The 27,011-nt window shown below is 47.2% G+C and overlaps 10 protein-coding genes across 10 annotated transcripts; 6 read left to right on the forward strand and 4 right to left on the reverse strand.

The window, feature by feature from the left end:
- Positions 1-854: 854 nt before the first annotated feature.
- On the forward strand, positions 855-3,940 carry F4812DRAFT_421536 (acetolactate synthase mitochondrial precursor). Its single transcript, XM_047933553.1, has 5 exons — positions 855-1,306; positions 1,370-1,474; positions 1,543-1,610; positions 1,673-3,364; positions 3,427-3,940. The coding sequence occupies exons 1-5, from the start codon at positions 1,143-1,145 to the stop codon at positions 3,483-3,485; spliced, it is 2,088 nt and encodes a 695-aa protein (XP_047792417.1). The 5' UTR covers positions 855-1,142; the 3' UTR covers positions 3,486-3,940.
- A 1,627-nt stretch (positions 3,941-5,567) lies between these two features.
- On the forward strand, positions 5,568-8,132 carry F4812DRAFT_470079 (MFS general substrate transporter). Its single transcript, XM_047938940.1, has 2 exons — positions 5,568-6,343; positions 6,495-8,132. The coding sequence occupies exons 1-2, from the start codon at positions 6,017-6,019 to the stop codon at positions 7,812-7,814; spliced, it is 1,647 nt and encodes a 548-aa protein (XP_047792418.1). The 5' UTR covers positions 5,568-6,016; the 3' UTR covers positions 7,815-8,132.
- Positions 8,133-8,384: 252 nt separating this feature from the next.
- Positions 8,385-10,046, reverse strand: F4812DRAFT_457498 (membrane transporter; the record flags this gene model as incomplete). Its single annotated transcript, XM_047937180.1, has 2 exons — positions 8,385-8,976; positions 9,040-10,046. The coding sequence occupies 2 exons, from the start codon at positions 10,044-10,046 to the stop codon at positions 8,385-8,387; spliced, it is 1,599 nt and encodes a 532-aa protein (XP_047792419.1).
- Positions 10,047-11,710: 1,664 nt separating this feature from the next.
- On the forward strand, positions 11,711-13,761 carry F4812DRAFT_421543 (galactokinase). Its single transcript, XM_047933554.1, has 2 exons — positions 11,711-12,715; positions 12,774-13,761. The coding sequence occupies exons 1-2, from the start codon at positions 12,084-12,086 to the stop codon at positions 13,690-13,692; spliced, it is 1,551 nt and encodes a 516-aa protein (XP_047792420.1). The 5' UTR covers positions 11,711-12,083; the 3' UTR covers positions 13,693-13,761.
- On the reverse strand, positions 13,762-15,043 carry F4812DRAFT_421544 (uncharacterized protein). Its single transcript, XM_047933555.1, has one exon. It carries the CDS (start codon positions 14,777-14,779, stop codon positions 14,093-14,095), a length of 687 nt encoding a protein of 228 aa, XP_047792421.1. The 5' UTR covers positions 14,780-15,043; the 3' UTR covers positions 13,762-14,092.
- A 539-nt stretch (positions 15,044-15,582) lies between these two features.
- F4812DRAFT_421546 (uncharacterized protein) lies at positions 15,583-18,363 on the forward strand. The gene has a single exon (XM_047933556.1). It carries the CDS (start codon positions 15,979-15,981, stop codon positions 18,187-18,189), a length of 2,211 nt encoding a protein of 736 aa, XP_047792422.1. The 5' UTR covers positions 15,583-15,978; the 3' UTR covers positions 18,190-18,363.
- F4812DRAFT_421547 (uncharacterized protein) lies at positions 18,343-19,669 on the reverse strand. The gene is made up of 2 exons (XM_047933557.1): positions 19,074-19,669; positions 18,343-18,963 (listed from the first exon to the last, which is right to left on the reverse strand). Exons 1-2 carry the CDS (start codon positions 19,333-19,335, stop codon positions 18,764-18,766), a joined length of 462 nt encoding a protein of 153 aa, XP_047792423.1. The 5' UTR covers positions 19,336-19,669; the 3' UTR covers positions 18,343-18,763.
- Positions 19,670-20,445: 776 nt separating this feature from the next.
- Positions 20,446-20,996, forward strand: F4812DRAFT_457503 (uncharacterized protein; the record flags this gene model as incomplete). The annotated part of the gene is made up of 2 exons (XM_047937181.1): positions 20,446-20,746; positions 20,824-20,996. 2 exons carry the CDS (start codon positions 20,446-20,448, stop codon positions 20,994-20,996), a joined length of 474 nt encoding a protein of 157 aa, XP_047792424.1.
- Positions 20,997-21,269: 273 nt separating this feature from the next.
- Positions 21,270-21,737, reverse strand: F4812DRAFT_457504 (ribonuclease-domain-containing protein; the record flags this gene model as incomplete). Its single annotated transcript, XM_047937182.1, has 2 exons — positions 21,270-21,382; positions 21,443-21,737. The coding sequence occupies 2 exons, from the start codon at positions 21,735-21,737 to the stop codon at positions 21,270-21,272; spliced, it is 408 nt and encodes a 135-aa protein (XP_047792425.1).
- A 2,950-nt stretch (positions 21,738-24,687) lies between these two features.
- F4812DRAFT_450376 (putative cytochrome P450) lies at positions 24,688-26,360 on the forward strand (the record flags this gene model as incomplete). Its single annotated transcript, XM_047936080.1, has 4 exons — positions 24,688-24,744; positions 24,824-25,927; positions 25,980-26,146; positions 26,204-26,360. The coding sequence occupies 4 exons, from the start codon at positions 24,688-24,690 to the stop codon at positions 26,358-26,360; spliced, it is 1,485 nt and encodes a 494-aa protein (XP_047792426.1).
- Between the last annotated feature and the right edge of the window lie 651 nt (positions 26,361-27,011).

Raw genomic sequence — 27,011 nt, forward strand, 5'->3', positions numbered from 1 at the left:
TGGAGTGTATGGTAAGTGAATTGCTTGTTCATGTAATATTGCTCTCATTAAGGTTGTCTCACTTTTATATTTTTAGTACCTACCTCCTACCTAGGTGGAAAGGCAGTCTGAAGAATATGATTCTTTTTATAAATTAACTAAATCTAACACTGGATTAGATTAAATATATTAATCAGAATCAAGTACTCTTTAAGAAAGTTAGGTATAAGTGATAAGACTTGAGAAGTGGCTATAGCAGTAATAATAACTTGGAAATAACCCCGTCATTTACCACTTATATGTTTTCGTTACTTTACTTATATCAAGTTGTCCTATATTGAAATATAGTCTATTTATTTGGCTCTAGTCTTTATGCTAAATAGAACATACCAATTCTTTGGAAGTAGGGAGCACTTCAATTATATAGTAGAAGGTAAATATAAAATTCTTCATAACAGGTATATAACGTTACCTGGGTTTGGGTTATCGTTTCAATTTCCTTGTAACTAATCAGATAAGATCATGTAGGATATGTCACGCAGCCTTGAACGGTCGGACGATAGATCTGATGATGGATCTAGGCCGCTTAAAAGGAAATCGTGAATCAGGATGTGGGGAACCAATCGGTAGCTAAAGAAATTTTCGGGAAAAAGCCGATATCGCCAATTGCCACCCGAACTACTGGCTCGTTGGAGAGCAGGTACAATACTTGTACGGCAAAAAACGGGTAGTGTACTACAGGTACTACAGTAGTACAAGAAAATATAGTAGCATTTAGGTAGTAGCGGGTGCTGCACGGACCCCTGAGAGCCCCTCCCTTGCATACCCCACAATCTTTGTTTTTTCTTTTCTTTTTTTTTGTGTTCCGCTGTCGGGTTTCAATGAATTGGATTTTGTTCTATGACTCTTGAACTGACCCAATAAATCTTCCTATAATCGTAACATCTCTTACCATTGATCAGTCAACTTCTCCTAACAAAGGGTTGCAGGAGAATAGTGTTTGAGTTATATCTCATCACAGACTGACATACTGATTTTGGCTTGTTGATACCCTCATACCCTTAGAAACTCTCGTTTGGTTGATTGTACCATTTAATTTTTATCTCCTTTTCTTCGTAATTTATCATCCACCATCCACCAACCTTCTTTGCCTTCTTTGTGCCATGCTTCGTACACGACAAGCTGGCCAAGCCTTCAAGGCTTTGGGTCAAGCTTCACGACAACAACGCCGATTCCTCACCAACTCGTCTATCTCTTCCGCTGTTCAGACCAAGAAGAATGCGCCTGCAGGCGTCAGAAATCAAGCCACCTCGGCTCAATCACCTGCGTACGTTGATACCATGGTCTTACTTACACACATACAGCGCCGCTAACATCACCCACTGCGTAGCCAGGTTCGAAGTGCACCCGCTCCCGCATTCAATACAGCCAGCACAAAAGACCGAAGTCATGTTCAGCCCTTGGTCAACCCTCGAGCCCCCGAGATGGACGAGTCGTACGTGCTATACTATCTATTCTGGTCTGTTTTCCCAAAGTATATAAATGCTAACCAAACATGTCTAGGTTCATTGGAAAGACTGGAGGAGAGATCTTCCATGAGATGATGTTGAGGAGGGGCGTTAAACACATCTGTACGTTGTTTGCATATGGACTTAATAAGACATTTGAAAGAGACGTCTAACATAAGTCACAGTTGGTTACCCCGGTGGAGCTATTCTACCCGTGTTTGATGCCATTTACAACTCGAAACATTTCGATTTCATCCTGCCAAAGCATGAACAAGGCGCTGGACATATGGCCGAGGGCTATGCGCGTGCTTCTGGAAAACCTGGTGTCGTACTGGTCACTTCTGGCCCGGGTGCCACAAATGTCATCACTCCCATACAGGATGCCATGTCCGATGGTGTGCCACTGGTTGTTTTCTGCGGTCAGGTTCCTACGCCTGCTATTGGCAGTGATGCTTTCCAAGAGGCCGACGTCATAGGAATATCGAGATCTTGCACCAAGTGGAACGTCATGGTTAAAAACATTGCTGAACTCCCACGACGTATTAACGAGGCCTTCGATATCGCTACTAGCGGACGCCCAGGTCCCGTACTTGTCGATCTGCCTAAAGATGTTACCGCTGGCGTTCTCCGAAGGGCCGTCCCTGCAGAGTCAGCCATCCCCGGCTTACCTAGTGCAGCATCCCGCGCCGCTATGGAGCTTTCCCAGAAACAGCTCCAGGCTTCTCTTCGCCGCGTGGCTGATTTGGTGAACATCGCCAAGAAGCCCGTCATCTATGCCGGCCAGGGAGTTGTTTCGTCGATTGGTGGACCAGAGATCCTTAAGGAGCTCGCCGATAAGGCCTCGATACCTGTTACTACGACTCTCCTCGGTCTTGGCGCTTTTGACGAGCTGGATGAGAAGTCTCTCTACATGCTTGGCATGCACGGCTCTGCGTCCGCCAATATGTCGATCCAGACGGCTGATCTTATCATTGCTCTCGGTGCCCGTTTTGACGACCGTGTAACCATGAATATCACCAAATTTGCACCTGCGGCCAAGGCTGCCGCTGCCGAGGGACGTGGTGGTATTGTGCAGTTTGAGGTCATGCCAAAGAACATCAACAAGGTTGTACAAGCAACCGAGGCTATTGAGGGCGATGTAGCAGAGAACATACGACAGCTTCTTCCCCTAATTAACATCAAGAGCATGTCGGATCGTAAAGAGTGGTTTGACCAGATCAACTCGTGGCGGGAGAAGTGGCCTATGAACGACTTCGAGCGAACCGAGCGAGCAGGCATGATCAAACCGCAGGTCCTAATCGAAGAACTCAGCAAGTTGACGGCCGACCGAAAGGAGCACACGATTCTCACGACAGGTGTCGGTCAGCACCAAATGTGGACAGCACAGCATTTTAGGTGGAGACACCCTCGCACTATGATTACATCCGGAGGCCTCGGCACTATGGGATACGGACTTCCCGCTGCCATTGGTGCCAAAGTTGCTCGACCCGATGCTCTTGTTATCGATATCGATGGTGACGCTTCGTTCAACATGACCCTCACAGAACTCTCTACCGCTGCCCAATTCAACATCGGCGTTAAGGTTATCGTCCTTAACAACGAGGAGCAGGGTATGGTGACTCAGTGGCAAAACCTCTTCTACGAGGACCGATACGCCCACACGCACCAGAAGAATCCCGACTTCATGAAGCTGGCTGACGCTATGGGTGTCCAACACAGAAGACTCGTTAAACCTGAGGACACAGTAGGATGCTTAGAATGGCTTATCAATACCGATGGCCCTGCATTCTTAGAGGTGATAACAGACAAGAAGGTGCCTGTGCTTCCCATGGTACCTGCAGGATCAGGTTTACACGAATTTTTAGCATGGGACAGTGGTAAGTATATTGTCTTTTCCTCATAACATTACCAATGGGCTATTAGCTAACGAATGAAACAGAAAAGGATAAGAAACGCAGAGAGCTTATGCGCACTCGTACTTGCGGATTACATAGCTAATTATGTGTTTTACGTGGAATTTACTGCATCGGAAGTTAGCGATTGTGTTTTATTTGGGACAATTATGGAGGGAAGTAGCTAAAGAAGGATGTGCGGCCACAATAAAAAGGGAAAAGCTGAGTCCGGTGAAGAGACGGAACCGAAAAGTGATTTTTTCTAGCCTGCATCTGGCATCCTTGTCAGGAACGTCCTGGCAAATAGTTGGCGTTGCTATCGGTGCATACTTGACCGTCCTTTTACGTGTATATAATTTGCATTTTGAGTTCGAATTTCGAGGTTTGCGAGGACAATGATACCGTTATCATACCCCTGGCGAACAGTATGCCAATATTGGCGGAGTGATTTCCGATATACCTTAGGTAGTTTCGTCCATATACATGCAATGATTCTAAACTCTACAGCTGAAATAGTCATCGAGCCTAGGTTTTATTTCTTAGAAGCTCCTTATATCCTCCTGTGCATAGCTCTTTTCTATTCTTAACATGTTACGGGTATGAGTGATAGATATGTGGGTATTGTACATATGTACGACCCTGACACTCGCTCTGCAGACGATATCCATCAACGGCATCAGCCTCTACCTAACATAATAACACTGACTATTGGTCTAGGTGTGCATAAAATTGGCGTTTAAAGCAAGTGTGATAGTTATAATCCTTTTTTTTTCTTTTTTGAGCATCATCAATCAACAAGGTCATTGAAAATAAAAATGTACCTAAACTAATTTCTGGCTCTGAATAAATTCTTCAAGTTAACAGTAAAATGTGGATCTTGTGTCATGTATTAGATGACGGACATAACAGACAAAGAACCTGTGAGTGTGCCACTCATGGGTCAGATAGACTGCAATAGCAATTGTGCCAGAACCTATCCTATAGGGAAGACAAAGGAGATGTCTGTATGTATAGCTCCGCAGAGCTATCCTAGAGCTACCTTACTTAGAGCTCGTTGCGAAACAACGAAGTTGTTTACCTACCTTCTGGTCTATTCCGTAATATATATATCTCGTTGGCAGCCGCATTAAATTGACTTATGTATCGAAGGGAAGCGCAGAGATGTTGGTAGGCTTCGCATAGGCAGAAAAAAAGGGGAGGCTGCACAGAGGTAACGGAATGGTTGGATATTAGGTGTAAGTATTGTTTATCTCGACTGGCATGGCTTATCTTGTTGGGTGCGCACAGAAAGGTAAGGCAGCTAGGTTAGGTAGGTACGTACCTAAGGAGCGGCCACCTCGTCGTCGCCTGAGGTACCTACGTACTTTCCTAAGGAACCAAACTTAAGCAGATAATGCCCAATTACAGGTCTGCATTTCAGAGTTGGTATACCATGCACCATTAGGCCTTCGTGGCCTAGCTGGTCACTGCCCAGACACGACAGGACCTTTTCGATGATAGCTGGGAGGCTTAGGGGTCAACTCCTGAAAAGGAGTCGCAAATAAATTCCAGATTACCCGCCCACGCCGACGTAAGACTATAGGCCATCTACCACATCAGTCTCATGGATGACGCTGGGTTCGAGGGGGTATGGGGGCGCAGTAGCTAAGGGCACCATAAAGTTCCATGGCTGGGCCTTGAAGAGACGGATTCTTCTTTTTGATGTTTTTTTCTAAAACAACAACACATTTTTCTTTTGCTGAAGACCAGCTATTCGAATCTAGGCGTGGCAGGTTCTTTATCTTATTTTATTTTTTCCCTTTCCCTCCCTTTTCAATTCAACTTGTACCAGGCAACCAACCCACCCCCATCCTTATTCTTTTTTGCACCTTTTCGTCCGCAAGATAGCCTGTCGTAGCCCGTAGCCCATTAGAACATAACAAATAATAATGCTAATCCCTCACGAGTTTCGTTGAACCACTTTTCGTAATAGCAAAAATGCATTAATGTGATATCTATCTTACATGTTACCACATGCACCTAGAACAAATTAATTTCTAGTACTTCCTTCCGCCTTCTCATCTTTTAACTTCCCTTAGGTACTTATCCTACCTCTGTACATGTACCGTGTGGGTAAAACTAGCTGCGATCGGTGATACATATTATGGCCTTTCATTTATTTATGAGTATACTATGATATCGAAATTTTACGTCTTTTCATCACGGGTTGTAGCAAATTGTCTTCCATCTGGTCGTTCAAATACCTATTTGATTAGTCATCATTGCTTCGGAAGCCGTCAATATAATTGACCAATTAGAAAAAAGGGGAGCCCGAAGGCTTACCGGGGGCTCCAAACCCGTTTTCGGCTCCGAAACCCACTTGAACGAGGCGAAATGGTAGGACGACTCAGCAGGCACTGAGGATCACTAACCGCAAATGGAAATCTCGTTAAGCGGGAACGGCTAACAACGCCGTATGGTTTTGCTAAACTCGCCCAACAGTCCTCTCAGACTTGAGATTTATTTAAGCAATGGGGCCCGGTGCAAAATTGGAATAGAGATGTCTACTATTGGCGTCTCTAGAAGGCAAAAAAAAAAAAAAAAAAAAAAAAAAGAAATAGTTGACGGCTTCACCGGGTCCCCACCCCTTATCAAACTATGTCGGAAGCATCCTCTCGCACCAGCCACAGCGAAATTGTTGCGCCGGATAAGAGCGTAGAAGATGGTCTACCGGAGAAGGTTAAAGGGGATGATAATGGCCCCGGCCTATTAGCAGAACCTCCGAGTGAGCAGCCCGTCGTCGACCAACGGCCAGACTATTCCGCATTCACGGAATGGGAGAAAAGGGGTATCGTTCTTGGCGCTGCCATCGGGGCCTTCTTCTCGCCGCTCACGGCGCAGATTTACCTACCGGCGCTTACTGTTCTAGCCCGGGAATTCAACGTTACGATTAGTCAGATTAACTTGACTGTAACAACTTATATGGTACGTTTCTTTTTTTCTTAAAAAAAAAAAAAAAAAACTGGGGATAAAAGGGGTAGTTGTGTATTCATGACTCGTTTGGAGAAAACCATACCTCATAGGTACCTACATACCTCCGGATCGCCATCGCCAACTAATTCATCCACGCATAAAGATTTTCCAAGGAATCACCCCGATGTTCGTCGGGTCCCTCGCGGACTCCGCGGGGCGGCGCCCGGCGTACTTCATCTGCTTCACGATCTACATCTGCGCGAACATCGGGTGCGCGCTGGCGCCCAGCTACGCGGCCCTGCTGGTCCTGCGCATGCTGCAGTCCGCCGGGTCCAGCACCACCGTGGCCCTGTGCCAGGCCGTCGTCGCCGACGTCATCACCTCCGCCGAGCGCGGCCACTACGTCGCCTACACCTCTCTGCCCATCCTCCTGGCCCCCGCGATCGGGCCCATCATCGGCGGCGTCCTGGCGCAGGAGGTCGGCTGGCGCTTCATCTTCTGGATCCTGGCTATCCTCGCTGCCGTTGTGTTCGCCGTCCACGCCTTCTTCTTGCCCGAGACGTGTCGCGAGATCGTGGGCGACGGCTCCGTCCGTCCGCATCCCGCCTACCGCACCTTCTGGCAGCTATGCAAGGATGCGCGGCGGCGCCACCGCAACAACAAGCGGTCTGGCGGCGGTAACGGCGCGCCGCTGGATCACGCGGCGTCGCGCGCGTCGACGAAGCGCAGCCTGCGGGTGAAGAAGGTCGACGTGTGGAAGTCGATCACGATCCTGCTGGAGAAGGAGATGTTCCTGCTGCTGGGGTACGGCGGGATCGTGTTCACGGGGTTCTACTGCGTCGCGACCGTCATGCCCACGCAGCTGGCGGCCAACTACGGCTTCGACGAGATCAAGGTCGGCCTCATGTACCTGCCGATGGTCGGCGGCAGCGTGGTCGCCGCCGTCGTGAACGGCCGGCTGATGAACTGGAACTACCGCCGCCACTGCGGGCTCAGGGGCGTGCCCTTCGAGCGCAGCAAGCAGCAGGATCTTTCGGACTTCCCCATCGAGCGCGCTAGGCTTGAGATCGGCATTCCGATGCTTGCTCTGTGCATAGCGTGCACAATCGCCTGGGGCTGGGCGTTTGAATACCACGCGCACGTGGCTGTGCCGTGTGTTCTGCTGTTCTTGCTGGGTTGGGCAGTCGTGGGGTTCAGCAACACGCTGAACGTACTGCTCGTCGACGTGAACGTGGGCAGCGCGGGCGCTGCTACCGCGAGTAATAACTTGACTAGGTGTCTGATTGGCGCTGCGGCGACCGCCGTGATAGGGCCCATGATAAATGGCGTCGGTATTGGATGGGCCTTTACGATATTAGGCCTTTTATACATCGTTTTCTCGCCGATGCTGTTCTTCATCCTCAAGTACGGGATGAAGTGGCGGAAGGAGAAACGTGAGCGCGAGCTCGCGAAAAAAGAGAATAATGCCGGTTCTAAGAAATAGACGGATAGAGAGCGTTAGAACAATAGAATAGTAATAGATCCGACAGCCTGAAGGATTCTGTCGAATGATTGAGAGGCTGTCTCCGCGTACCTAGATGTCGTGAATTCATGAATCCAGAATGCCCTAAACGTTGATCCAAAAAGAGATAATTTGTTCAATTGTTAGACTTTTGTAGAATTGTTAGTGTTCATAACGGAGGTGACTAATATTATTTACCCTTCGTGTAGATCTCCATAGAGGAGCTAAAGCCTTCAGCCTATCCAAGTGATGCTTTCAGGACGTCGCGCTCGAGCCTACTATATCAGTCTGCACCAATGCGGCACCGTACCGACGCCGCTGGTCGTGGTGTTGCGAGTGGTAGGGGACACAGGCGCACAAGCAATCTGCCCCTGTGACCCCTTAACTGCTCTAAGAATGTCTGAAAATAGGACAATTGATTAATTCCACATCATCCATCGACTACTTCATATCTCTAATTATTATGTATGTTTTCCTTGTTTATAATTTTAGATATTCAAGGTCGTAAACACCATGATCCTGGGACACCTGGGATATCCGAGCCCTTATTATTCAATCTGCATCCGCTGTCAGTGGCCTGACCTGCTCACTTTCGTAGACTGCTTGCCGTTGCTGGGCCTTCTCATCGGCTGTCAAGTCACTCTTTGCTTTACCAATTCTAATGAATCCCAAGACAATCAAAATAACACCAGCTCCGCACCCGACGGCGAACCAGAAAGCCACCTTATAACTTTCCCCTACCTCGTTGTTCGATCTGCTTACGACTGCGAAGTCCGCCCATCCGAGAAAGAAGCTGATGCCTAGGAACGATAAGCCGTTGATGCACGCCCCTGCCAGGCCCTGCTGATGCTTGGGCACGCTGGTAGTGATGAAAATACCGCTCACGTTGAAGCTTATGTCAATGCCTATCGTCGTACACACCATTGCTGGGAATACCCACCGCCAGTAGTTTGGGTTTTCGGGGATGAGAGCGAATAAGAGAGGACATATTACGAAACCCGCCCCGGCCAAAAGGAGGAGTATGGTTCCTGGTAAGCGATGAAGCGTGAATCCACCTACGAGAGCGATGATGATTCCGCCGGCAGCCATGGGGGAAAACCAAAGCGCGGCTAGCAATGGCGGGACTTGGAGAACGGTCTGTATACTAGCAAAAGTTAGCATATCTAACTCAAGACTCTTTTAAATCGTAAATATGACGATAACTCACTAAAAGCTTGCATAGAAGAGGTATATGCCAAAGCAACCGCATGCCATGAAGAGGGCGATGAAGAGTGGCCCTATGTACTCGATAGAGAACAAGTCGAAAGGCATTAAAGGAGATTTCACAACCCAACCTTCCACATAGATGAAAGCCGCGAGGGATATAAGCCCTAGTATGAACGTGACGATTATCTGAGGCGACGCCCAATGGCCCTCAACGTGAGAGGCATCAGTTATAGCGTATGTGAGCAGACTCAAGCTGCAAATACTGGCAAGGCAACCCCACCAATCCATCAGAGACCAGTCGCCGCGCTTCCACTCGTGAGGAACGCAGAAAAAGGCCATCACGCACAGGAAAGCCAGCAGCATGGACGCGATCCAGAAGAACCAACCCCAGTAAAGGAACTCGCCGGTGAGGCCGGCGACGATGATTCCAGAGAAGAACCTCAACGGCGCGCAGCCTCCGTATAAGCTAAATATAGCATTTTTCCGCGGACCAGGACGGTAAGTGGTCCCCAACAACGTCGTGCCCGCTGGCAGGAAAGCAGCTGCTCCCACCCCCTGGAGAGCCCGCGTCGCTCGCACCATCGGTAAAGTACGACTAAACCCACCAACTACCGCCCAGAGAGTAAGCCACGATATTCCGCCGAGATACACCGGATAGCCGCCAAACATATCAACAAGCCGGCCGAACGGTAGTAACAAGGAGCCGGTGACGAGCGAGAAAACGGTGATAGGCCAAGTTCTCTGGTTAGGGTCGATGCCTGTGTCTTCGATAAGTAGAGGGAGTAACACGCTGAATCCGCTGATGAGGAATTCTGCCATCATCATTGAGCCGAGGACGGATATGCAGAACGCTATCTCCACACAGCCGTTAGCAAAGATGGCGGGTCTACTTCTTCCTAGCTTCTCAGTGTCGATCGGACCGTTATAAGACGACGAGGACGACATGTTATTGTTGTTTGAAGGGGTATCCAGGGTTTCAACGGCCGCTGACTCAATATCGGTATCCATTTTGATAATTTGGTTGCCCTTCATGGGGATATGTACCTAGCCGGAGCGAGTATCAAGTTCAGGGCGTCGAATGGTCTCCAAAACCGCACAATAGCCTCGTAGTAACAAGATTACAACCATGGTGTTCATGATAAAGGATCGTATTTAAATGCATTCGTAAAAGTAGAGAGTGTCTAGAATTTGCCATTTGAAGCTGCGAAGTTATCCGGTTGTGAGTGGTGAAGTGTGACTAAGTAGTATATCTTACAATCACCGAAGAGGAAGCCAAGATACAAGAGGTGCGTTCGAGATATTCCCTAGAACTTGTCTGGTCAACTGCATTTCGAATGAAGTATGTTGGCTATTAGCAATATAAAACCACACTGGCTGCGATTTGTACCTGATATATGGTCTTCGAAAATAAGCGTCCCGTCGAAACGCTACCCGCATTTCTTTACATCTGAGTTGGACACGGCCTAGATGTGACTCTGACCTACATTTTGCACCTGGCTGTTCATCATGCCCGATTAGGAAGCCAAGCGACATGTCTAAAGCCGCGCGATGATCATCTTCAGCTGCTGGCTCCACTACATTGAATCTTCTTTTTTCAAGCAACCTAATTGCAACTCCAGAACGGGAGTTACATCTGATCCATTTAGATCCACTGTAATCAAATATGGTGTCCCAGTGAGCCATCCGATGATCAAGTTGATATCATTTTAGAGTTTTGTTTTATCCCGCAAAGAGCATGTCCTCGAATAGCAACAAGAGTTATGGCGTATCCCATACAGGATTATTGTTCAACGACCTTTTTTTTATGGTGGCTTCATTGTCCAGAATGGAACGTTGATAAAGGTGCCTTGGTGCCCGTCGAATATAAAACGGGCAGCGGTAACGCCAACTTAAAACATAAACTGGCCTTTCTTTATAGTAGCGCGTGGTCATGATATATGTCCATATTCACCGTTTTGGAAGGAAAGCAGTCATGTTCTTCTTTGCTAACCTGAGTCTCATTATCTGGCTACAAGGCCGTTGGTATAAGCCTAAGCTTAGGTCGGTTTCCTCGCAAGCAGCATTTTGGAGCTCGGTTAGGTCCTTCAACTTTGTACTTACAAGGCTTTACCCATCCGAGGGGGAATATGAGTACCTACTTTAGGTTAGGCAATTCTTACTTTTGCTGGTGATACCTGGAGATTTTTAGTTCGTTCCATTTTCCAGTGGTATGATTTCATGGCGTTCCCACTTAGACGGTTAGGCCACTTAAACTACCATGAAAATCTCGGTGATTTTAGGTAAAGGGTGCCTGACTTAACCTAATCTTTTCGTTTAAGGCGCTTGAATGGTTGAAGAGAAGTTCGTCCTCGCTTGACATTGTGCATATGTAGCTTAATCAGTGATATTTACTGATCGGGCGAATGCCAATTGAGAATTAATTAGATGGTGTCGTCGTTGGAGGGTTAGAGGGTTGCTCTATCTGAAGAAGAAAAAAAAAAAAAACAATTGACTGATTGCTGATTGCCAGTGACGAAAGACGTGGAGAAGCGGGGTAAGGTTATGGTGGCCGATTCCAGGTTTACGGTGGCCGGCCAATTGCTCGGCGCGGGTGTCTGCGGGGTAGGTATTCTAATCTTAGCTAAGGTGGGCAGGTACCTCACGATAATCATGGAAAAATGAACATTTTTTTTGCGATCTTGTGACAAATGTCTTTAGTTTGTCCTACAACTATATATTTTATTGCACCTTCTAACCCCTCGGCATTTTCTTTCATGTAAATACTATAGATTATAAATATAATTTCCAATCTTACTTTTGTATCTTACTTTGCGAGATCAAGTCAAATCAAATCTGAACTGTTAACAACAGAGCCCAATTAGCAAACAAAAAGAAAGAAAGAAAAGAAAGTACATCTAAATCCCAAATTATCCAGTTCTCAAAGCTCGAAGCGGGGACGTTGACACTTTTACTAAACAAGAGATATTTCTCTTCCTTTCTTTACTTTTCCTACCAACTTGCGCATTAAGGTAGCTCTCCGGAAACACATCATCGCAAATCAGCAACATGTCGGGTCCTGTACCTACGGTCACTGAGCTGCAGGACATATACACCCAACAGGCTCTGGCCGACCAGACCGTGAGGTGGAACAAACTTCTTGATAAGTTCCAAGCCCTTTATGGCAACCCCGCTCAGTTCGTCTCGCGGTCGCCTGGTCGCGTGAACATCATCGGCGAGCATATCGACTATTCCCTTTACTCGGTATTACCTATGGGAATGACCCCCGATGTTATTCTCGCTGTATCCACCGATCTAGAGCCCTCCCAAGAAGGCACTTACAAGATCAAGATAGCTAATGTCGATAATGAGCGATTTCCCACCCGCGAGTTCGATGTACCCTACTCCGAGGTGGATATCGACGCGACGATGCATGAGTGGACTAATTACTTCAAGTCCGGTTTGAGGGGAGCGTTACAACTGCTAAGGAAGAAATACGGAGACGATTTTAAGCCCAAGAGCATGCAAGTGTTAATGGACGGCACTGTGCCTGCTGGTGGTGGTCTTAGTTCCAGCGCTGCCTTTGTGAGCGCCAGCGCATTGGCTGTCATGATTGCCAACGGCGAGCGCGATGTCGACAAGAAAGCTCTAACTGAGGTTGCTATTGTCAGTGAGCGAGCTGTTGGCGTTAACTCTGGAGGGTAAGTATATACACCATACCTACTTGTCAATTGCGCGACTAATATCAATATCTTGTAGAATGGACCAATCTGCTTCAGTATTTTCTGAGCGAGGGTCGGCCCTCCTTGTTTCTTTCACTCCGTCTCTTTCGGCGCGGCCAGTCTATTTCCCCAGAACAAATCCTGAACTGTGCTTTATCGTAGCGCAATCATTCGTTACTTCAAACAAACAAGAAACCGGCCCGATTCACTATAACCTCAGAGTTGTCGAGTGCAGTATGGCTGCGGCGTATCTGAATGCCAAGTTATGTCCTAAGGGAACTGAACTTCCCAAGGATGCTGGTCCGCTAGGTGTTTCCATCCGCGGGTTTCACCAAAATTACTTCAAGGACACCACCAAGTCAATGCCTGAACAACTTACTGAGTTGATTGAGCTGACCAAGTCCACGCTTACTCAGGAGCAAGGGTACACTCTAGAAGAAGTTGCGTCAGGTATTGGTATCTCGATTGATGAGGTGAAAGCTCGGTTTATGTCCAGTTTCCCTGTACGGGGCGAATACTTCAAGCTCCGCCAACGTGCCCTGCACGTATTTACCGAGGCCCTGCGTGTTCTCAAGTTCCTCGCCCTTTTGGAAGATCCGGCGCAAGCACCTGATTCCGAGCATACAGTCGAGTACAACACCAAGCTCGGAGCGTTGCTGAACGAAACCCAAGACTCGTGCCGAGACGTCTACGAGTGCAGCTGTCCCGAAATAGACGAGTTGTGCAAGATTGCGCGCGAGGCGGGCAGCTACGGTAGCCGGTTGACTGGCGCTGGCTGGGGTGGATGCAGCGTCCATCTAGTGCCTGCCAATAAGGTTGACGACATTAAGAAGGCGTTGGTCGATAAATACTACTCTAAGCGGAATCTGAGCGAAGAGGACTTGAGCGGAGCAATTGTTGTCAGTCGGCCGATGAACGGCAGCGCAGTTTATAAACTGAAGAACGGGAAGATTTGATCATATTTGTATATAGCGCGCGCTATTAGAATTGTAAGAGGATTGGATTTAATGAACTGTACCGATGACTTGGACCCTTACATTGGACATGTAAATCTTCGCGCTATATTGTTGCGTGACATATATGATAAGAAGTATGAGTAAAACTATGTCACATAGAAATGAATCCTTCCATGCTCGTCTTTCTCACCACTATAACCCCTGATTCGACGCGCCCCAGCGCTTGGTTTGCGCAAGTTTCATTAATCGTTCCGCAACTAGGCCGAGTGACCTGGTCTCCTTCATTTATACATTAGTCCATACCTATATCTCATAATCGCGCCCCCCCCCCGAAAAAACTCCCCTACGTTAAGTTGCCAGAGAGGCAGGCATCAATGATTGAAAAGGGCCATTGCCAGTCTCATTGCTGACGAGCAAATCGACGGCTCACGGTGCCGTTCCAGGCGGGGTAGGATGTGTGCCACGAGCCGTCGTCATGAGAAGTACTCGAGCTCCATACCCAACTAGTGGCTGCTGGTATGGATGTTGTCCATGCAGTTGTGGAAGGGGCAGTGGTGAACGTCGTTGGCAGAGCTGATGTGGCTACCGTGCTTGACGGTGCCGCGAGCGTGGTTGACGAGATGACAGACCTGGATGATGATAGCGATGCGGATGATGACGTCGTCGTTGAGGCAGAAGCTGTGCTTGGGTGGGCTAAAGATGTAGAAGTTGATACATCGTCGTCTTCAGTCACGGTGGTGGTTACAATGCTGGTTACGGGTTGAATATCTATGATAGAGATCGTAGTAGCCACAGTCTGCGTCGCAGGACTTGCAGTAATCACTATAGTGTTGGTGACGGGCGGAGAGGTCTCGAAAACTGTCCTCGTACTCGGGGTAGGAGTCATAACAACCGTCTCAACCGTGCCAGGAGTCTTCGTCGAACCTGAGCCATCTCCGTTCCCGCCGATCGGGACTACAGAATAGGTAGCGCGAGCAGCCAACGACTTGGTTGGGTGTTTTTTCCGTATAATGAAAGGCAACGCTGTAGCAGAAGGATCTAATACAGCCAGGATAAAGAAAAGAGAGATGGACAGGTTTGGATGCATGTTGAAGAACGGCTCAAGGGAGTGTGGATTTCTGCTTGGACTGGTTTGAGGGCCGCGAGTTTTGGCACCTTGCAACTTGAGAGAGGGGAATGATCTGCGAGATGAAGAAGAGATTTCCAGCCTACCGTGGCATGTACTGCCTTTTATTAGGTACGTATGGCACTTACAATTGAAAATATTCAGATGGTTGGGAAACAACCAAGACTTGTTTGTACCTAGCAGTCTGGGATGGACATTATGAGGGGTCTAATAGGGAAGTTGTACACGATCCCGTTCGAATAAGTTGGTGGCTGGAATGTAGGTACATGTCCACCATGTACATGTAGGTACCTACTTCGGTACAGTACCTAGGTACGTCGTAAATAGGTACGTACCCAATACTAGGTGTAACTTCCAAGGTTCCCAGCAATTCGCACTTAACATTTGATTGGTCAGACTAGGTGCTGTAGGCACGCACGTACCTTACCCCAATTCAATTAACCGTAATGTACGAAGGGCCGGGCCAAAAGTCTTGCACATCGGAGCTTAGGTAAGCTACCCACTTTGGCATGTGTCAAAAAAGAAGGCTATACGGTGTCAGATCTACTAATAGCAGCGAGCTCCCCTGTAACTATAGTGGTAAGCCCCTAAAATACAGCGTCTAAACCACTATCCACCCTTAAAATTAGTACTAAGTCAATACGGTGCTAATATAATCGTGCACGTTAAATTCCTGCGACTAAAAGCTTCGCATGTGCAAGACTTTTGGCCCGGCCCTTCGTACCTGCATTAGAACGATGGCGCAATTGAATTGCGCATCTTTCTTTTGAACTTACCTAACCTAGGTACCTTATTTTTGATCAACTATCATTTTATGTCACTTCATATCTATCACTTCATCACCTAAGTCTCTCTTTTCGAAACCCCATAGTAATAGTACTTACAATATAAACTTCCCTACAGAACGTCCGTCAATCATGGAACATTCAATCAGGCACCATATGGCTGATGCCAAATCCGAATTTTCAAGTAATTTACCATGTTTTAATCCTTCACTAGAGGACGCCCGCCATTTTGCTCAAACAATGGCCAATAATATTTTCAACAACTAGGAGGCGTTGAATCAGATCGTTTTTTATCATGAGCATGCAATTCAGAAGCGTTGGTCTAAGAAATCGGCGATCGAACGAAGAAACTTGTTGCTTGAAGTCTGGCCCAACATGTCACCATCACACCGCCCTGATCTTGCCCTTTACAGAAATCCCGTCCCAGCCGAAAAGATGGATATAACTCCGTTCATGTGGCCTGATATAAATCTAGAGGACCTGTCCAAAAGGGATTCTCTTTTACGGATGATCCATTCTCGAGGAAACTTTTTACCTGCCCAATTCGCTTATCGTGATTCGAAGTCAATACGTCTAGGATACAATGCTTCGTATTTCACCCCCGTATCACTTCCGGGCTATGATATGTCATTTGAAGGCGTGACCGAACCGTCTAGGTACGGCCAGCTATATGATAATAGCAACGATCATGTTAAATTTGAAGATTATGCAGCCCGAGGCTTTTACGGGCCAGATGTAGGCTTTCGTGTCTTGGTCGTCCAAGATCGCATATATTACTTCCTTGTCAAAGTCTGTGAGGAAATCGTTCGCGATATTTCGGCTGGAGTCTTATTGAATGGCCGCCCGCCTCTCAGGGGCTTGTCTACGATTTTTTCGACGGTATTGCCAACGCGTCGTTTCTTCGCCAAGGATAAATTTGCGGACCTGTACAAATGTCGCCTTGATGCCACATTCGCGTGTACAGGGCCTATCATCAGATCCATGCTCTTTGCTGCCGAAGGTCACTTCAAGGCCCTAAGGGAAGACCCCGATTACTTTAGGGCAATTCTGATCGAGACAGAGGAACATTGCCCTGGACACTTGTCCGATGTTAATGGCCGGGAACATCCTTGTGTCAAGGATCACAACGTATATTGCGCAAGAACGATTCGCCAAGTTATCTCTGATGCGTTCTCGACAGTTTGTGCATTAGCGGCTACGTATAATGGTTTCCGTTTCTTAAACAACAGTTTCAATGAGTGGCAAGCGAACTCTTCTCGAACAGCGACTTTACCGCTACGCATATGCAAGACGTTGTATGGACTTTACTACAGCATGACGCGTGTCGGTCAAAATGTCATTCGCTATCTACACCTTCTGGAAGGCATATGTAGCTCGCCCCCGCTAAGGGAGTATTTCTGTCATACATTTCAGGATCCGAGTGCCCACGACGCCTTGGGGATTAGACGTCGACCTCGGGTAAGTATGACCGAAGACTGCGCCGATGTCGTCTACTTCCTTGAAAATATAGCTAGCGAATCAGAGGCTGGTCCACTCAGCAGTGAAGAGTTCTTAACCGAATTAGACCTGTTAGTTCGACGTAACCCTAAGGCAAAATCCTTCATAAGTGGCTGGGTGAGTACTCACCTGTCAATCTTGGGCCTCGTTTGCGAATGCCTTACCGTACTCGACAAATATCAGCCCTGGATCTTGGGTCGCGTCCGATATCGTAGGGAATACCCAGGCGAAGTCGAGGACTTCTACGAAACTGAATTTGCATACCCATTCACTGTGTACGATATTCCAGATTCATTCTGGATGAGTACGGTCCAGTCAGTACGGGGCCTTTTGATAAGGGAATCGAAATATCCAGTGCGTGAGCCCTGCAGTGAGGAGGCAGCGAAGGAACTACGCAGGACAGAGGAAGATATGGACCAATTCTGGGACAAAGTACTGGCCCAGTTGAAGATTGTAGGTGCATCAGAGGCGAGCATACGCCGTGTATTTCGCCGCGGTCCGCAGAGGGTTGCAATATGGGTGGAACAGGCAACGGGTCGTGCGGAGAGGAAGAAGATGGAAGAAGGCGAGGGGATTGAGCCAGAATTGAAACGAACCGAAGCCCAAGCCCAAGCCAATGCAAAGATGATGGGAAAGAACAAGAGGATTAATGGTTTATCTAATGGAACTGTTACGTACAGGTACCAAATAAACGTGGATTCAAAAGAGGTTATAAGCAGGTCAGAGGAAGCTGATACGGAAATAAAAGGTCCCGAAGTAGAGGACGAAACACCTCTATTCGAGGTCGACACCCGAACATTCAAGGTATTCATGACCTTGTTATCCGACGGCACTGATCCTTCTTCTCTAGCAGAGGTGTTCTGGGATGATATTGTCCACGCCATGGTGGGCTTGGGATTTACAGCGACGAAGCTGTTTTTTTCGGCTTGGATGTTCCAACGCAGCGACCCGAAGCTTGAGTTTGAGTGTATTATGCTCCAGGAACCATATTCGGCTGAGAAACTAGACCATGCGACGGTTAGGCATTTTGGCCGGCATATCTTTTGGACTTTTGGGTGGAAGTGCTCTATGTTTGCACAGGCTTTATAGGCTGGAAACGCAGCCTTGGAGAACATGCGTTTTCTCACAGCGTTAGAGTATAATTTTATTTTAAGCAGCCTAGGGAATAAAAAAAGTAGCCTTAGGTACGGTACCTATGCAAAACGAGGGTTTCGTAGGTGTTCTACAATGGGTGGAAACGTATTTCTTATCTTAATAGTGTCAAATTATCCGTAAGTAACTGTAGTCAAATGTCCCATCTCAGAGTTCACTAATTACAAGGGTACAATCGCGGAATTTTTTTGAAACAAACTGATGCTCATATATTTACCCCTTTCCGTGCTTCTTTGTGTTGTGTTTCGTATAGGTATATTTCATCGCAGCTTATAGTCGTCTTATAATATGACAACCTAAGGTAGGTATCTATAATCTAGTAGGACAGCCTACCGCCGGGGTAAACACGTAAACGTGCAAAACAAGACCAAGTTTCTCCTGCCACCTAACCGAATGACGCCGTGTGTGTGCAGATTAGATGGAATCAATTTCACCTGTAAATAAAAGCAAGCATGCTTGATATATAGGTTAGGTACCTAGGTAGGTACCTAAGGTAGGTATGGTAGGGATTTCAGGCCTGCTTCGCCCCCGTCACGGGACAGACCCCCGACGATCCCTCGACCGGGGGGTGGCCGACGACCTTGTCCTTGTGGTGGCCGACCTTGGCTTTCGTGACGGGGCACACGTCTCCGTCGGCCTTGTCGGCCGTACTGGGGTGGTCCGGGGGCAGGACGGTGGTTACGGGGCCGACGACGGGGCATACGCGGTCGTCTGCGGCAGGCGTCTATGTTAGCGGCTATGTACCTTAGGTACCTCCTAGAGGTATCTTGAGAGAAAGGAAAGGAAAGGAAAGGAAAGGAAAGGGGAAACAAAACACATACCCATCTCCTGGCTCTTGGGGTCGTTGACGACGCTTTTCAGCGCGGGGCAGGCCTGGGCGTCGGCCGAGCCGACGGACTTGGTCGTGGCGGAGGAGACCTCCTCCTTGGGGACGGAGGGGTGCTGGTGCAGCTTCGCGTGGTGCTCCGTCTTAGCGCCGACGACGGGGCACGTCTGGCCGGGCTTGGAGAGGTCGATCTCGGGGTGGGAAGGGGGTAGAGTGTGGTTTGTCGTTCCGACGACGGGGCATACTTCTGCGGTCATGGTTACGAAGCTGAGTTTGTTGTTGATGATGTAGACTTGATATATAGGTAGTAGTAAGTAGAGTCTTTCAAAAAGCTGAGGGGTATTCTCGCGGTTGATGATGGTGGTGATGATGATGATACTGTTGTACTCCGTCTGAAGAAAGTCGATAGAGATAGAAAGTACGAGCTAGAGGGAAGAAAGAGGGGGGGATAAAGAGTCTATTTAAGGTTGCGGGTCAAAAAGGTACTGAAAAATGCCCAACTTAAAGGTAAAGAAAGGCTAAGGCATACATAGTATACATAGCACACCGAAAAAGCTCTGGAGCTCGTTCTATGTCGCGGGACGACGTCATTCTAAGCCGCTTTGGGAAAGGAGCAAGGAGCATGGGCGGTCGTGCTTAGATTTATGGTGATGCTCATTGGCTGCAGTGCTCATGTCCCGCTCTTGCAGGTGGTACGACAGAAAGCGGGTCTGGGGATCAAGGTACGTACGGATCCGTGCTAGGGGATTAAAATGCTGGAAGCCTTATGAAAAGTACCGAAGTAACTAGGAATCTGGATGTTACCTTAGATATAAGTACCTTTCACCAAGCTGGCGGATACCTGTATAATATGATAATGCTTAGTTGCTGTAAATATCAGGTAGGCAGTGCTATTATATCGTAGGTACCTTTTATGCAGCCCGTTGTGTCATAATTTATACTAGAGATAGGTATCGTCCTAGATAAATCTACTAGTTAGGTACCTGCATAAATCTAAGTTATCAAGTGACACAACAGAATTACTATCATCAGGGACATAGGTATTCTAAAGTCATACCTAGGTAACCTTGTATTACATATTCACGCGCATAAATCCGACAACACAAAATGAGCCCCTTGACGTCAGATCCCCCAAATACCTTGTGCTTACATAGTATACAGACCTCATAATCATAAGTACAATACAAACAATATGGATTTCCTTTCTATTGGTTGAGATCAGTCCAATACAAGTCCGAACATCAACCGAAATTATTCACATCTGCTTATATCCATTCAGTCATTCGATCTTGTACTGTGATTTATACCTAACCTACCTGGTACTCATTCTAGAACCAACTTTCACTTGGGTACAATACACCGCCAATATGAAAATCCAGCTAAACCACATCTACGTCGCCCTAGCGTTACTATCAGGGTCCGCATCAGCTGCTCGACGGGTAAAGTACGCGGGCTGTTTCGGCTCACCGACACACCTCAAGTTCAATCGAGAATCCATATACCAATCCATCGGCTTCTGCGCGAGCTGGTGCGAAAGCCGCGAATACGCCGTGATGGCTGTAACGAACAGAACTGCTTGTCTGTGTGGCTACCATATCCCTCCGGTTGAACTGGAGAAGCCGGATTCGTTCTGCGACTTGCCTTGCCCTGGGTATCCGAGGGATACGTGTACGGATATGGCGAATTACCTACCTCTATCTCTGTGAAGACAGAATCAAGCTAACAGATATGTCTAAAAAATATAGGTGGCGGCCGAGGGTATTTTTCGGTTTTTCATATGGAACCGCCAGAGCCTGAACAGGTTCCTACTCGGGAGGCTTCGACGCAGACTATCGAGCCGGTTGAGACAGGTAGCGCGCTCCCAACAGCCTCTGTTGGGAATCGGCCCATGCAATTCGTAGGTTCACCAGAACTGTAGTTTTTGTAGCGGTTCATCGGAATTATTTGAACGCCCGAGGAACGTTCCCTTACACAGGTTGTGAACTTGCATGTCGATGTATCGGGACTTTATAATCGGAAGTTGGAGATTACGTCGAAAGGCGTTTTTTATTTTATATACATCTTTCAGTTATGTTGCAATATTACCGTATCGACGGCTAATTTGTATATCATGATCAGGCTAGTAAAGTGTTGGGAAGTCCTTGATACATCATATAACTATCATAACTGACTAAGTTGCACCTATATTAGTTCAAGACGTTCCTGAGCAACCGACAAAATTGTTGCCGCTAGCGCCAGTGTGAGTGATTTCACCCGCTAGCTTGCAGGACGTGTTAATGACGACCCGGTCCGGCCCCGGGGACCCTTTCTGTGTGTTAGCTCTCGCTGCACCACATTGAAACTTAAAAGGCTATCACAACTAACCGCCAGTATATACGCTACCGCTAGATAGGAGCGGGAACTCGAGGTAAGGCCCAGACACCGAGAATGAGAAACCCTCATAGTTGTTGTATGTGTGCGGGTATCCACCAGGCGCGCTTCCGGAGCTGTAGTAGCTGCAAGCCTTTTGGGCGGCCTGGTTCACCTGCGTCGCGCTGTAGTATGTAGAGCCGCATGTCGTCGCGGCTTGCGCAGCCCGGTCTTCGACAACGGGGGCGGCGGCGACGGAAGCGAGAAGAGCCGCAAGGGGCAGGAAGACCAAGCCACTGGTGAACTGCATGATTCCTATCGGACTACCCGGTTATATGGATAGAGAATCAAGTCGTATTTGAAGGCTTGATCGGTATGTACTAGGTGCCTCGGTAGGGATCGACTATGAGATCAAATGAAGCAGACGATCATAGTCCTAGATAATCTCTCTCTATATATACTCTTTATCTCGACTTCTCTCCGCGCTCGGTACCTGAAGATCCTCCTTCCTTTCAAGGCGCAATACGCCGATGAAGAATTCTCCCGTCGTTATAGTTTATCCAATCCACGCCGAAACGGAGGGACAGTTGCTTCATCTGGATCAAGCACCGAAGCGTTCTATAGCTCGGCATGCAGATAGGTCTCAGCTCAATGCGGAAGGTAAATAGATAGCCGGCAGAACGTGTCGATAAGGTTGGTGGAGGTTGCGCGATAGCATACGTAGGCGGGGCCGAGGGTCTGGATCTAGGTCTAGTTAGGTGCCAGGTTCTAAACTTTTACACTCTAACGTGTCTAGTATCTCTGCTGCTATTGGCGGCAAATATCTACAACGGAGGCAATAGTTGGAGTTTAGCTTGGCTATAGAAATCTTCATAAACTTAGCTGAATAACAGCAACTCCGAACATGGTTTTCTTCAATTTTACTATAGATACCTGCCCAACCTACCCTTGAGTACCTAATTTAAAGCTCTTAGGATACTTATAATGAGGAATCCCTGGCCTTGTCTCAAACAGTCTAATCAAGACTTAAAGACTCAAAGTAACCTCCACTAGTAACGGCGTAAGTACCTGTTAACTAAAATAAGTTAGGCTGATTGCTACTCAGAGTAGGAATGCTTCAAGTCATAGTACCAGGTTTTAATTCGCTATGATTGGTTGACAGCAAGTCACTGTTGTTCGCCTTTATGTTGCAAGCCAAAACTTCTAATATTAGCACTCGTCCTGTCAGGGGTAAACATGGAGAATAAAAGATTAACAGTAGTACTCAATGAATGATGGGGGAACCCTAATATATGCTTGGTATAAATTCTGGTTGGAAGACCCGGTTGTCAGGGGTATGGTGTTCTAGGACTTATTGGGAGATCGACGCACTAGGATAGTTGTATATAAGGGGGACGCTGCTTTCTCGAGGGTGCTTCGAGGGGTAAGCGCTAATAGATCACTTGCTTCTGTCTCTAGTATTGACTCTACCTACGTATGACTTACATCACGGGATCTCTCTGACGCCGGTACTGTAGGTACCTAACCTAACAAGCGGCTCCTTGACCTCTCACGTCAGCAATGAGTTTCGACTGGGACGCCTCAACCGGAATGAGACAGGATATACCTATGCAGCTCGATGTGTAAGGAATCGAATACCTATGTTCAATATACAAGGTACCTCCTTTGCGTTCTTGCCAAGCTTTGAGCTTAGTAGCACAGCATTACTTTTGCTGCAGCTATCCTCAACCTCATTGTCACGTGGCGTTGGGGTCTACTATAAGGTACCTAGAAAGAATAGAAGCCCTCAAGTCATGAAATCTTAGCGTTCTATCTTCGGAAACGACAGGAAAAACTACACGTCTAGAGTTGTAACCTACTATCCGCTCAATTCATAAGCGAATATTGCAAGATATGCTGTAATTGGTTATATCTCTTTATCAATCTTTATGGGGTTAGAATGCAGCGCGTCCGTACTTTTGGCGACAAACGGTTTTAGGTCCATACTAAATCCTACAAGGTCGTGAGTAAAATGTCCATGCGTGTCGTACATATATATGGGTTCTTAAGGAGGTATCCAATCGGCATTTTGCTGGCGACTGGCTGTGCGGCGTACTCAACATGGCATAGTGAAACATCACTACATTACCTGGCTGCCTGGGAGCCAACCGGAATCAGAGGAGGCGTGAACTAGGAATATATGTACAGGACTAGATCACCTTTGAGGCTTGGAAGCGGGATTCGGGATAACTAATATATCAAATATTACAAAGCCCAGCAAAAACTCTCCGCAAGCCTGCTAGTTGACGTGCCCCGGGACGTTTCGGAGGAAAACACCTTGGCTTTCTATTTTATTTTATTTTCAATTTAAAAAAATCCGCGGTAGACTAAGAATAAGTCCGAATAGTAGTAAACAGATAACTAGTATCTTAAAACATTCTGCTACGAAAACCTGTCAAAATATGGCATGATTTGGTATGCATATCGGATCCTTCGTACATTAAAATAGGTAAACCTCCTTCAACCGTACCAGGTAACTAACATGGACCCTAGCTTGAATCTGCCCTAGCTTCAAAGATACATCCAATCACGATCAAAATGAACAACCCTGTAATATTTCCATAATAAGTGTAAGTTGCAGTTCTGCCGGCAGATCATTGAAGTGTGCATACACTAATTGAAGAGTCTTGAGTCGTTGAAGAATGCCCATTTCGGTATTCTTCAAACCCCTAATTCCGTTGACTCGCGCAGCAATGGTATGCAAAAAATTATCGCTTGCCAATGGAAATAGCGATAAAACTGCGCATAGACCCAGATTTTATACCTTAGGTTATTAACGTTACATCAAGCTCGGACGGTCGGAGACGTATCGTCGTAATGTCCCCATTCGACCCCTGAACATGACCTCACGATAGTGGAAAAGGCAAAGGATATATGCAAGAAGGGGAGTGGTCTCGACCGAGTGGGTTTTGGGATTAGGTATATCCTTGGGATATATCCATTCAATATCCATTCAATGTATTCTCAATCGGCCGTGAAATCCGACCATCCGTCCATCGACCGAACTCCACTACAGCCAAAGTGGCAAGCAGTCTTCGAGTCTTCGCCGCGGACGTGCCTCGAGGAATATCCACGGGACGCGCTTCGGGTTTCGAGACCGAATTGTAAATTCGTATAAGTTAGGTAGGTAAGAACGTATTCATTCCTGTCGTTTAAGATAGATATAGTTCGTCAACGTTCTTAAATTTCATTGTCCGCGCCTACGTTAGCTACACCACAAAATGGCGCCTTTAGGTCTGGAGACCCCGGTCCACTATGTTTTAATAGCTTGCGCATTAGTAAGTCCATCCTACCCTTCTAAAGAAGTATATATAGGTAACTATGGAAATAAGAATCGTATAGCTAACTGACTACAAGGCGGGCGTTTATGTTGTGGGCAAGGTTTTCTACAATATCTTTTTGCACCCTCTTAGATCTTTCCCGGGTCCGTTCCTATGGAAGATCTCCCCTATCTTTAGACATTATCGACTGGCTCAGGGTGATTTGCCAATTTATATGAAAGAGTTACACGCCAAGTACGGACCAATTGTACGAATATCCCCATATGAGCTAGCATTCAGCGACCCCCAAGCATGGAAGGATATCTACGGCCATCGCCACAACGGCGAGCCAGAATTCCCTAAATACGATGGTTTTTACCGAGCTGTCGACAACATTCCTCGAGGTATCATCAATCATTTCCGGGAGGAACATAGCCTTTTACGCCGCCAATTATCACACGGATTCTCAGATCGCTCGATGCAGCTTCAAGAACCCATTATCGGATCATATGTAGATCTATTGATTCGCCGACTGCGAGAGCAATGTGCCGATGGTTCGACCCCTTTGAATATGCGCGAATGGCTGAATTGGACCACGTTTGATGTTATCGGTGACCTCGGTTTTGGTTCTGCGTTCGGCTGTCTCGAGAAGAGCGACTATCACCCATGGGTTAGGCTCGTTACCAACTCGTTGCGGCAGACTGCCTTTATGATGGCTCTATCTGACATGAAGCTCAAGCCTGTGATACGAATGATCTTGAAACTCAAGAAGCTCGCGATTACGGACAACCAGGCATTGGTTCGAGAGAAGCTGAGGCAAAGGATAGAGTCTGGGGTCGAGCGACCAGATTTCGTCGAGGGCCTTATAAAGCAGAAGGAAAAGGGGAATCTGGACTTCATGCAAGTTGCCGCCAATTCGAATACTCTCATCATAGCTGGTAGCGAAACAACCGCGACTCTTCTCAGTGGCGCCGTCTACCTGCTTACGACTAATCCCGATAAACTGGAAAAGCTCACCCAGGAAGTCCGGTCTGCATTCAAAAATGACGATGAAATCACTTTGCTTTCGGTTGGCAAGTTGTCGTATATGTTAGCCTGTCTCAATGAGAGCCTCCGACGATACCCGCCCGTACCAACTGGAATGCCCCGCCAATCACCCAAGGGCGGTGCCAATGTTTTAGGCAAATATATTGCAGAGGGAGTGAGTAATTCCTTGAACGAATGTATGATTCATATACACTAACAACATATAGACTGTTATGGCTGTCTGGCAATATGCCATCAATCACGACGCGAACCACTGGACCGACCCCTATGCCTTCGCTCCAGAGCGATTTTTGGGTGACCCGAAATATAAGAACGACAAGCTTGACGCAATGCAACCGTTCAGCGTAGGCCCGCGAAATTGTATCGGCCGCAAGTAAGTCACTTACTCCTCCCTAGTGCCACTTCTCAGAATTCTCTAACACTGCAAAAGTCTGGCTTACGCCGAAATGCGCCTCATCCTGGCCAGGATTATCTACAACTTCGATTTGAAGGTCGCTGACGACAGTCGAAACTGGATCAATCAGCCCGTATACACGTTATGGGACAAGCCGGCGTTGAACATTTACCTGAAGCCTGTTGCTAGATGAGATGGATAAGCCGCCAGACAGCGGATGGGGAAGACGCTAATTCTTTCTACGATGATTACTTGCCCGTGGGAAAACCCGCGGGATCTTATTTAACCGTCTACGGCGCTGCTCTAGTTAGCAGATACATGCTAACGTCCTCAAGGAATATTGGGGCTAAATTGTCTAAAAATGGAAGCCGTGTCTAACTATATTGTATAATAGTCTTGGAGGGGCATTCAGGTATTTCCTATGTTAAGCGTTATTATGGAACATAGTAATTCACGAGAGGCATGTCGTTATAGGGTAGTATAGGTTCTGTACTAGATAAATCACTAACCAAGGCAAAAAGTAGCCCGCTAGCAAAAAAGCATTGGAGTTTTAATTTGAATTTTAAGTCCCTCACGATTATCGGTTTATGTCCTCAATGTCATAAGTTAATTCTCGCGTTTATTTGACATAAGTACAATCTATGGTACATAACTCATTTCTAGACAGTATATCTGTACACAGGACGATTTTCCATCCCAGGTGCGTGGGCCAGTTCACCAGAGTCGAGTTTCCTATTTAAACCATTATAACATGGTCGCATGGCCAAGGCTGCCCTAACAAAGACCCCCCTGAGTACTGGAAAATTCCCATGACTCCTTAGCGTTGAACTATATAATCGTATCT

The sequence above is a fragment of the Daldinia caldariorum genome (assembly GCF_022478825.1).
Source record: "Daldinia caldariorum strain CBS 122874 unplaced genomic scaffold F4812scaffold_4, whole genome shotgun sequence".
Lineage (NCBI taxonomy): Eukaryota > Fungi > Ascomycota > Sordariomycetes > Xylariales > Hypoxylaceae > Daldinia > Daldinia caldariorum.